This window comes from Phalaenopsis equestris, unplaced genomic scaffold (assembly GCF_001263595.1).
Source record: "Phalaenopsis equestris unplaced genomic scaffold, ASM126359v1 Scaffold000203, whole genome shotgun sequence".
Lineage (NCBI taxonomy): Eukaryota > Viridiplantae > Streptophyta > Magnoliopsida > Asparagales > Orchidaceae > Phalaenopsis > Phalaenopsis equestris.
Genome location: NW_018164645.1, coordinates 1,910,304 through 1,922,085, shown reverse-complemented (window position 1 = coordinate 1,922,085; position 11,782 = coordinate 1,910,304). Strand labels below are relative to the sequence as shown.

The window sequence follows — 11,782 nt, the reverse complement described above, 5'->3', positions numbered from 1 at the left end:
GTGGATTACACTATTTCCATATTTTCATACATAAAAAAATATACTTTAGGAGTAAAAATCAAAATTTGAGTGTGAGATAAGTAAATGTATAAGAAATCGGTGCTATGTATGCAATTTCATTTTTGTCATCATACTTGATACATATCAGAACCTAACAGACCAACAAATATAAAATACCTCGTCTCATATTACTTCACCTCCACCTCCACTTCTAAGAACTTCATCATCTCAATTCAGATTTTGAAAGACCATCTTCCTTCCACAAATTGTCAGGCCCATTAAAAACCTAACCTGCATCAGTGTTTCAGAGTACAACATGATCAGCCACAACAAGAAAAAAAAAAATGAAAACAAAATAGGGGAATTTACATACATGGCAAACAAAACTATATTTCATTTTTCACGCCAAATTTTTAGCACTCTGTAAACGGGGTTAAGAAAATCTCAACAACACTTTCGTTAGGTCCACCTGGGTGATCTCCCCATTGCTGTCAGAAGAACTCAACGCAGCCACCATTGCTGGGCTCATCGGCCCTAGTTGTTTGCCATCGTAGAGATCCATTTATCGATTTCAGTTTGATGGCCACCATTTCTTTTCCTTCTTTAATTCTAATTCCGTGTCAGGCTATGATTTCTTGAACATTATATCAACGTCCCAGGGCTACAACTGTTTAATCTTCTATCAGAGCTGATTTTGTGCTTACAGTAGCACTTAGAAATAAGTTTTTGGCTAAAAAGTATATTAACTTTGCTCTCAATAAAGTTCTCTTACAGCGAGGCAGTGAGAAGAAAGTAGCAAAGAGATGGGAAGGGGTGCGACGCTGGAATCATGCGATCTAAGCTGGAACATAACAGAGTTATTATTTTTAATGGATAGGTGCTTTTGCAGAGTTTAATATAATTGTTGGGTGCTATAAATGTAAATAATGAATTTTGAGGGTGAAATATGTAATAATTGAAAATTTGAGTGCTATGTATCTAAATCACTCAAAACAAAAGGTTTCATTTAATTTTCAAAAAACCATACAAATATTATCCAGAAAGATCAATGATGATTTTGATCCTTCTTTTTAAGCTAATTACTTTGGCAGTAGAACTAAACAGCTAACATATATTAATAATATGATATTACAAAACAGATCAAAAGTTAAAGCGGCTAAAGTTAAAACTGCATACATCGTAATTTGCATGTGAAAAACAAGCGAAAGTCACATGGCCTGCACAATAATCTGCAATGGTTAACAATTGTTTAAACTCTCAGATTCAGTAATAAAACAAAAGCTACCACTTTTCACTGGGTTTCCATGTGGATATTGCATATATAATGCGCCCTTTCCAACCCTGGAGCAGCCATCTGCTATCCTGATCAATGACGAAATCCCTGTGATAACAACCTTGTACCTTGTCCTTAGCCCTCTTCATGATCTCCGCATCGAGTGGAAGTTGAGTAAACCCAGCCCTCAGATTCCTCACCTGCCATTGCTTGTAGGTCTCCGGCCTCTCGACCCTCTCTGAACCTTCGCACGATATGACGTTAAGAGCCTCTCGCCCAAATAGGTCCCTCTCGATCAGCATTCGCTGTGCATCATCTCGCGGCACCGTTGTTTCCAGCATGTCGAACAAAGACGAGAAGTGGAATAGAGCTTCCCTAAACCGCGTGACAAAAAAAGGAGCACTATATGCGCCGTTAACAATTCCATGAATAAACACATCTGGATTCACTTTCCTGATTATGCTCAAGACCTTATTCCGAGGACTATCAACGACCACAGTTTCGTCCACCAGGTTCCTGAACCGATATAAGCAATTCACGATAAGCACCTCGTCTTTGTTGATCTTCAAATCTTCAACATGTATTGTTTCCCATTTGGACGCAATGGCATTGTACTCGAATGGAACATTAAAGCTCTTAGCATAATCAGCCAGCCTTTTGCCAGTCTCCTCGATTCGCTCTGTAGGGCGAAAACCGGGCTGAGGCACGTCAATACCGGTGATTCGAAGCTTTGGCGGACCGCCAGTCCTCGATGAAAGGCGCTGAATAAGGCAAGGCCATTGGAAGCCAAAGTAAATACCAAAATCTATGATGTGAACCCTTGTTGCCTTATCAGACACATTCAGTATGGTTTGATTGGAGAAGAAATGTGATATCTTTTTGAATGGGCAAGCTGAAAGATAAAGCTGGTAGGCCTTCAAAACATCTGTGGCGGTCGTTCGTTTTGCAACAAGGGTGTGATAAATTTGACTTCCGGTGCCAGCCAGCCGAGCCTCGAGCCCATCTGCAAAGCAATGGGCCAATCTCTGTGTTCCATCACCGAAAGGAGATGAATACTGTCTGATCTGCCTTAGTAACTCATTGGCATTGCGGCGGTCATCAGCAGCCACAGCTTGAGCACAGTGGATAAGCAGGGTTCTCAGATCAACCACATCCTTCTTTTGTTGCCTCTTGCTTCGACCTTTTCGACCATTATGAGAGCTTTTATAAGCTCCATTTTGCGTTGTCACATGGCGATCATTAGTCTTCTTCTCTTGGCATGATTTCATATTCTGGCAAAGTAAGACCTTATCAAATGCCTCAGACCGGACAACATCATCAGAGGACTTGGCCGACTGTTTAATGTTTCTACCTTCCTGCAAATCCAAATCCTCATTTTGTGGTTTCTTCCTTCCCCGAGATCCAATCAATGAGGTTGGTGGTTCTTTCTCAACTCTATACTCGGTATCAAATGCGATGCTTTTTTCTTTCAAATCATTATTCAAAGATAATTTTTTTATATTAAGATCAATGATCAATTTGCTTTCACTAGGAAGAAATTTTTGTGCCTCCTCCATACCTTTCTTAAATTGCCAAGCAGGCTGACTTTCAATCAACGGGTTAGGAAAATCCAATGGATCAACACTTCCTACACTGGATGAGCTGAATGTGAACTGGTTCATCTCTGAAGAATCCTGAATCCAGCTTGGATCAACAACCCCGCTACTACAGCTATCCCCGCTCAAAACACCATAACTGGAGCTAGTTTCCTTCGGACTCTCTAATCTGTTATCTTCATGCAAAAACGGCTTAACCAGTGATGGCGGTGGATATTGCTGGCCAAGGATGTCATAGAAAGGTTTCTCTGTAGCTTGTAGAGCAGAAGTCTCCTGATTAAAGAGATTTATCTTCTCGTCCACATCCTCCTCCATCAGAATCCTGCTTATATAGCTCAGGACAATATCGGAGAAGATCTCAGAGTCTTCAGGGTAATCACCCTCATGGCTTCTGCTTGAGGAGGAGGTAGGGTTCCCATCAGAAACTGATACTGAGCCTGAGAGCAGGTGACTGGCATGGTTGCTTTGATTTATGTTGGGCTCAGCAACGCCAAATTTGTGTTCATTAAGGTTATTCTGAGCAGGACAAATATGTGAAGCATCGAACATAGAACTATGCAAGCTGCTACCATCCATGGACGACTGTTGGGTGTAGTTAAACCTGAAATCCCTACTGTCCATGGGGTTCTGATGGGAGAAGAAATCTTCACAGCTCAATCCATCCACACCAGATAGCTCGTGCACTCGTCGATCCATAACCATTGAATCACAGCAGACCAAAAGCCCAACCAACCAATCCTCAAAACCCTAGAAAAAAAAAAACAAAACAAAGCCAGCCAAAAAAGAAAAGAACAGTTGGATCAACCTAACACATAAACCCAAATTTCCAAAACTTTCAGACCAAAACTAAATGCGCTACAAAACAATTCCCAAGGCAGTCATAAAAGCCCAAAAGAAATGCTGAGATTGTAAACGGGAAACTAGAAATGACACCCAGAACAAGCAAACCCAGAAGAAATCAAAGTAAGATAGAATCATACGGAGCTAAAAAAGAAACATATCCGAATGAATTCCAATCCCATGCCCTTCAGAAAAAATCTCACAGATCCCGGATCTTATCACCGGGGAATAAAGCAAAGAGTAAAAGGTTAAAAACCATACCTTGAAAAACGCTTGCTAACAGGAATTAGGGATAAAAAGAGAGAAGGATGGAGAAAGAAGACGCCACGCCGTCAGGAGTTTCTCGCAACTCAACAATCTCGTCTTCTCCTCGCGAATGATCTCCTCCTCCTTCTCCTCTCCCTCTCCTCTTAAAAAGTGAGCGAGCGATTGACGGCGAAATAAGTAATAAAAAATCTATTTCTCTTTAATACTAAATTATTTTTTAAATTATATGTGCATTAAACTTTGATCAAACTGAATGATAAGGTGATGATCTATATGCATAGAAACTATTAATCGCAAAAGGACTTTAATCCTCCTCTCTCTCTCTCTCTCCAATTTTCTTTTTTATTCAAAAAATAATACTATATTTAAGAAAAAGTCGCCTTTAATTAGAATTATATTTGCAAAATTGTATGTTAAATTAACATTTTTCTATGAATCCCTTTTTATGATATAAAATAAAAAATATGTATATATTGTCTTATTTGTATTAGAATATTATGATTTATATTTTTATGGGCATTTAAACATAACACATAAATTTTATTTATTTTCATGTTTAATGTCTAATGTATGTCACTTGCCATATGATTCATGGTGATAGAGAGATTATCAAATATTTTAGTCTTGTACAAAAATTTAGCACACACATATAAAAAGAGAAGAAGAAAACTAGACATTTTACTTGAAAGCCCTCGTAATAGAAAAAATCACAGGGTCGAACCCAATTTTAAATATCCAGTATAAGTCTATAAATAAAAAAAATAGACCACTATCATGCAAATAAAAAATAATTGCAAAGTTATATTGTTGAAATTCAAAATAATGCGGAATATTGTGGAATACTTTTTTTTTTTGTGAAATAGTATTTATTGTTTCAGTGATATGAACGAAGGAATAAATAACTCTTACAAAAATTCTGTAATAGGAAAAATAATAAAAAGGAAACTATATGAAAGGAAATATATATCACCTGATATCTCCAATAATTAATTCATATTATTTATTAGAAGATATATGAAATAACATAAAATATGAAAACAAATAATTCCTAATCTAAGGAAATAAATAAAAAATAGGAAAGGAAATATCTCCTTATTCTAAGAAACTAATTTATTCTTCATAACTTTCTATAAGAATAAATTATTTGCTATTATAATTCTTAACACCCTCTCAAGTTTGGAATGTATGTTAATAATTTCTAACTTGCTGAGTAATCAAGAAAAATTGGTCGTTTGGATTATCGAATTTGCTAGATTTAGATTTGACATGAATTTTGAGTTTTGTCTGTCATATGTTTCGACGTAGAAGAGAGATTCAGACTTGGCTGAATTTGATGGATTCAGACTTAGTTGAATTTTGGGTTTTGTCTGCCATATATTTCGGCATAGAAGAGAGATTCAGGATTTGTTGAATTTGTTGGATTCAAGCTTGACTGAATTTTAAGTTTTGCATGGAAAGAGACAACAAAGAAAACAACACAAGAAAGGGAAGCTGGAAACAGAGCTCCTACTGACGCTTGGGTCAGGGAAGAAAAAAATACTGCAGAAGAAATAACCAGTTGGAAACACAGCTTCCCTTGACGCTTTGGCAGAGAAAGCTGGAGAAATGACCGGCTGGAAACGCAGCTCCCCCCGACACTTTGGTAGGGAAGAAAAAAAATACTGCAGGAGGAAGGGGAGGAAGGGCTGGCGATGGATTTTGTCAGCATTGTCCGATCGATAACAGTGAGACGATGAGGGGAGTTGCAGCATCGTTGGTCCCGCCCTTGCCGGAGCCCTTGCTTACGAGCACGAGACCAAGTTGGTTTGAGTAGTGAAGAAAAAGTCTTTGTTTTAAATATCAAGATAAGTGCCCCTCCCCTCCTGCATAAAGGATGGCAGGAAGGGAGTCCAACAATTTTCAAAGGAGAATCGGTGGATATGGTACGAAACCTTGCTCTAATACCATGTTGAAATTCAAAATAATGTGGAATACTTTTTTTTACTGTGGAATAATATTTATTGTTTCATTGATATGAACGAGGGAATAAATAACACTTACAAGAATTATGTAATAGGAAAAACAATAAAAAGAAAACGATATGAAAGGAAAGATATATCACCTGATATCTCTAATAATTAATTCATATTAATTATTCGAAGATATATGAAATAACATAAAATATGAAAACAAATAATTCCTAATCTAAGGAAATAAATATATAATAGGAAAGGAAATATCTCCTTATTCTAAGAAAATAATTTATTCCTCATAACTTTATATAGGAATAAATTATTTCCTATTATAATTCTTAACATATATCAAATATAATATTTGTCTCTACACAACATACAAAAAAAAATATTTGTTTTATTATGAATACACACTCAAGAGTAATTGTCACCAAGATTTATCATCTGGACTTTAATACACCACATTTGGGGTACATTATTGCATAGTATTTAAAACATTTTGTTGCTTTGTGTGCATGAGATTTTGTCGCTCAATAGAGTACCAACGATGGGTGGTTGATGAATGATGGTCGACGGTGGTCGATGACTACAAAGGTTGGGAGTTATATTTAGATCTTAAGTCCGGAACAACAATAAAAAAAAGGCTCATTATTCCCTCTCCCCGAAGTGAATAGAGGTCTTTTAATAGCCCCTAAAGTAGGAGCATTTTTATCTTTTGGTGAATATCCACCATAATCAACCCACATTGATTCCTCTTAATCATAAAATATTTTGTGATGATCAAGCTTCCTTAATGACCTCGACATGTGATCTTTAGCTCTTAGATCTCTCTTATTGAGCGCTCAATTTGACTATAGGCACGTCAAATTTGGAGTCCATTTTACCCTCCAACTAACCACTTCAATCCTACAAATGAGGTTTAATGGCTTGATTTCAACACATGATAAATCAACTTTAGTATCGTTGGGTTCTTCTTGTCATGTTGTTCACTTTGACTATTATAAGTTTTTTTTTTTTTTTAAATTGGAGCTCTATGTAATTTTAATTTGAACTGAAGTGTCATTTACTTAAATGCATTGACATTTGTATGAAATGCATTGAGATTCATGTCAAGTAATAAATTTATATTACAACACATCATTTGTCCCCTATTTTTGAGTGTTTTATTTCATATTGTCCATAAATAATCAAAATAATGAGAATATGGTAAAAAACATCTAAAAAATGAAAAACTATGGGATAGTCAATGGCGGACGGTGATTGGCAGTGGTGGTGACGATCACTGAATGCGCTAGAGTTAAATGGTGTGGGTTGCCATGGGTCAGAAATGTGGCGCAAGTCGTCACAAGACAACCAGGTCACGACGTCGTGGGTGATTGAGCAGGTCGTCGGGCTGTGTCGAGTTAAGCATCATGGATGGTTGAGCAGGCCACTAGGTCGGGCAGAGCAAGCGTCCCATGATGAGATTGAACGGTGAAGAGCATGTCCGGTCAGCGATTTGAGAAAGGCCACATGAATCACACACTTTGTTGTCGTTGTATCTATTGTGAATCACAATCCCATGGATCACAGCTCACACTTTTGGATGGTGTGGGTCGGGACCAATGATGTGGTGGGCGTGAATCAATCGTTGGGAAGCAATTTACAGAAATTTTCTAAGTATTTTCATGACATTGTTTTGCCTATAATAAGTTTGGAAGGGAGGGGAGAAGGCAGGGGAGAAGGCACATATCCCCTCCCTCATATTGCAATGTCACTTCAAGTCCCTTGAATTGTTGTTGTGGCTCCTTCTACTTCAGTGTTGCAATCCCTTGAGTTCCTTTGGCTTGTTGTTGTGCCTCCTCCTGCATTGGTGCATTGCCTCAGAGTCTCTAGGATCGTTTTAGTGTCTCAATTGGCACCGGTGCAGTGCAACTCCCAAAATCCTTTATGTGTTGCAACTACAATTCTTAGAGAGGATTTTTCTGCTTCGAGTCTCTTATAGAGGATGACCTACTATTATTTTGAAAGAAGTTTCTCTTTTATATATCACATCAAATTCACTTTAACACTAAATCATAGTTATTTGTAGGGGTTTAAACATGCTTGTACATTAATTGAAAACAAAATAAATAATATATTAATTTTAAAATGTGTTATTGGCAGTCTATTTCGATCCATAAAATTGGTAAGTTCTAATGTTTTATAATCAAATATAATATTTAGATATTGTTTGAATCAATTTATTTGTGGCGAATTAAAGTATTTGTAGTGTAAACTTTATTTGGATGAAAAAGAAATAGTGTGAAATTTTGATGAATTTAAAATTCATCTTGTAGTGCAAAATTAGTGTATTTTGGAATGTGTTTGTCATATATAATTTCTAAATACACTGTAAATGATAGAATTACCGGTGCTCATCGTTGGCCACAGCCCAACACTAGCCCAATCAATATGTTAAATAATTAGCTTTAATATTTAATTGGAATATCATCATTGTAATAAAAAATGTGTCGGCATTGAGCCAGAGAAGATCTAACGGTCCATAAGGGAAGACTGTGATGAAGGAGAGTTCATTGACAGAAGATCACAAGACCTATTTATTCGACTGAGTGAAGCTGTTCAAGCCAATCCAACAAGGGCAGAGCAGACCAAATCAAGAGGTGAGCTAAAAACGACAAGAGAATAAAAGAACGAGCCACTCAACAAAAAACAAGGAAAAAAAAAGTATATGAGCCAACCACCAAAAGAGAGCTGATCCAATGGGTGATTTGAATCTCTAACACATTCAGTCATCCCAATGACACTCAAAGGCTCATAATTAGGGGTCAAAGATCCAAAGTCGGGTCATATTAATCGATAAACCAATATCGATCAAGCTCGACAAACCAAATTGATATTGTCAACTCAGTGCTTAGTCGGTTGAGATAAAGAGTCGTTGGGCGACTGACTCACATATATAAATATCAAAAATACTTTAATACAAACTCTTTAAAGCATGAGCAAAAATGTAGCATCATCATATTTTATCATATCATCTATAAATAAGAAAAATTTTTTATAAATAAAGGATGATTGACATGATTGATCAAGACGATTAATATTCATTAGTGCTCACAACACGCAAATAGACACTCTCTTCATATCATTTTTTACACCCAATTGTGATTTATTCATTTTCTTAATAGGTATGCATGTTAGAGTTGATTATTAAGCATATAAGATGAGATGTAATGATTCGTTCTCAGATTAAAAAATTATTTTAAAATATCCATATGGCACCAATTCATAGAACAATATTATTTAAAATAGTATTTATGGCCCACGACATTAACAGTTATGAAAAATAAAAAAATAGAACGAAACCCGTTGGCCGGTTCTCATGCTCTCGCCATCGAGATGGCCTCCGTGCCGCGATTTTTTTTTTCATTATTTTATAATTTTAAATATGTAATATTCACGTTTTAAATATTTAAGCTATCATTTATTTATATTTATGTTTGTCACAATTATAGCTTTAATAGTTGGTTAGCCATCAACAATTTTTCATTATTCGATAGGAAAATCATATTCATTTTTTTAGTAATAAATATTCAAATTTACATTAAAATTTATTCGAAACTCTAATTTCAGCAAACTTAGAATCAAACTAACTTGCTTTATGAGATAGACATAATAATATCAAAATTGATCTAATCGGACTCAAATTAAACCAAGATCAAGGAGTTAAACAACTTTTGAAAACTTTTGAAAGGTTAAACTGATTTCAAACCTGACGCACTTATAGTCAAATTGAGCTCCTCGACAAGATGAATATGACGAACTCAAGATTGCTCCATTATGACATTATTAAGACATTTAAGTGTTCACAAAACACCACCCAAACGAGTGGATCTCTCTGGATTGTCCGATTATAGTGGTCAATATTTTTTCCTTATTTTTAGTATGGACTGTATAGATAGAGTTCTACCAATCTTTTGAAATGTTAGAGACATTGAGCTAGAAGAAGAACAGAATCTAGAGAAGAAAGGGTTAAAGTCCAGTATTCTACACCAACAATCTGACGAACGCTTCTTGCTCGCGACCACCATCATTCACCAACAGTTCACTGAAAATAATTTCTTTGTAGATTTGTAATGTCCATTGAGGAATCTCAATGTATGTTGCGAGATATTGAAGCAATTGACAGAGCAATACATCATTCAATACATTATACAACAACACTCATCCAAAGTTGGTGAAATAATACACCCCGAATACAATACAACAACACACCCCGATAAATGTGTAACAATGCACTTCACATATGGTGCAACGATGTATCTCAAAGACGGTGTAACGATGCACCCCAAAATAAAGTACAACGTCTCCCAAAGACGCTGTAATAATGCAACCCAAATACGGTGGAACGTCATCTCCCGGAGACAGTGCAATAATGCACCTCAAATACGGTGCAACAACACACCCCAATGATGATGTAATAAAACACCTCACATACGATACAATGATCTCTCAAAGACAGTATAACAATGCATGCCACATACGATGCAACGACACACCTTAATGACGGTATAACAACTCATCCCACATACGATGCAACGATACATTTCGAATATATGCAATAGTCTACCATGAATATGATACAATGACACACCCTAATGACAATGTAACAATGCACCACAAATATGGTACAATGACACGCCGCGAATACAAAACAACGACACACCTCAATGATGGTGTAACAATACACCCCACATATGGTGCAACAACACCTCCCAAATGCAATGTAACAATGCATCTCGAAGATATATACTCTTAAAGCTCTCAATTTGTAGCCCATAACTACAACCTATGTCGTCAACTATGTCCTACATAGTCCACAACTTCTGGAGCTCCCGACTCCCGCTCTACAGCATACAAACATCATCACAGCACAACACTGCGCCTATGTGACCAACTACAACCTACGCGGTCCACAGCTCATGCAGCTCTCGACTGTGACCTCTGTGGCCCACAGACTTGTTCATAACTCACAATTACAACCTACGTTGTTTACAATACATACAACTCCTAATTCCAGCTTGTGCGGTCTACAGAAGTCATCACAACACACCACTACGACCCATATGTCCAACCAACTACGACCCACGTTATTCACGACTTGCACAGTTCCTCACTCCAACCCCTATGACCTGCATATGTCATTACAACTCACCACTATCACTCTCGTGACCAACTACGAATTATGTGAATTACAATTGTTGCATCTTCCTACTATCTCTCTCAACTAAGACATAAATTTTGTTTGTTTGAAATATGCTCGTTCGAAATTTTTTGAGAAATACTTATTCATGTTTGGTTTGATTGTTTGAATTTAACTAAAATTGCTCGAATTATTTGAATTTTTTGAATTGTTTGTGTTCAGATCGAAATGAGCCTAAACAAGTAAAAAATAACAAATTTAATTATTTATTATAAATTTATATAAAAAAAGAAATAACATCATCCTATAACTAGCAATTGTTCACTAATTGATGCAGTTTGAGATTATTCAATTGTTGACATTGTAAGTAACTAAACATAAAAATAAAATAGCACATGAGATGTCATTCATGCATGTGCTTGAGCAACAAATTATAACACAAACTTATGCAATGTCAAATTCACATATAACTAAACACGTAATAAAAATGTCTTTTCATTTATGAAAAAAAATTTAAAGAATTATGCAAATGCTAACTACAATAAAACATCTCAATGAGATAAAAAATACTAGCATGACGATATCTATGCGCATATATGTTAAAATTTTCACGAGTCATCCTCAATAAAAATAAAATATGTTTATTTCAAATTCCATGCAACACAAATATGCT

General features: G+C 36.1%; 1 protein-coding gene across 1 annotated transcript; it reads right to left on the bottom strand.

The window, feature by feature from the left end:
- Window positions 1-1,062: 1,062 nt before the first annotated feature.
- LOC110022888 (scarecrow-like protein 9) lies at window positions 1,063-4,139 on the bottom strand. The gene is made up of 2 exons (XM_020722028.1): window positions 3,970-4,139; window positions 1,063-3,615 (listed from the first exon to the last, which is right to left on the bottom strand). The coding sequence occupies exon 2, from the start codon at window positions 3,568-3,570 to the stop codon at window positions 1,282-1,284; it is 2,289 nt and encodes a 762-aa protein (XP_020577687.1). The 5' UTR covers window positions 3,571-3,615; window positions 3,970-4,139; the 3' UTR covers window positions 1,063-1,281.
- Window positions 4,140-11,782: the final 7,643 nt, after the last annotated feature.

Bases quoted from the DNA above. Each gene is read 5' to 3' on its own strand.
- LOC110022888 (XM_020722028.1), bottom strand. From the start codon at position 3,570: ATGGTTATGGATCGACGAGTGCACGAGCTATCTGGTGTGGATGGATTG.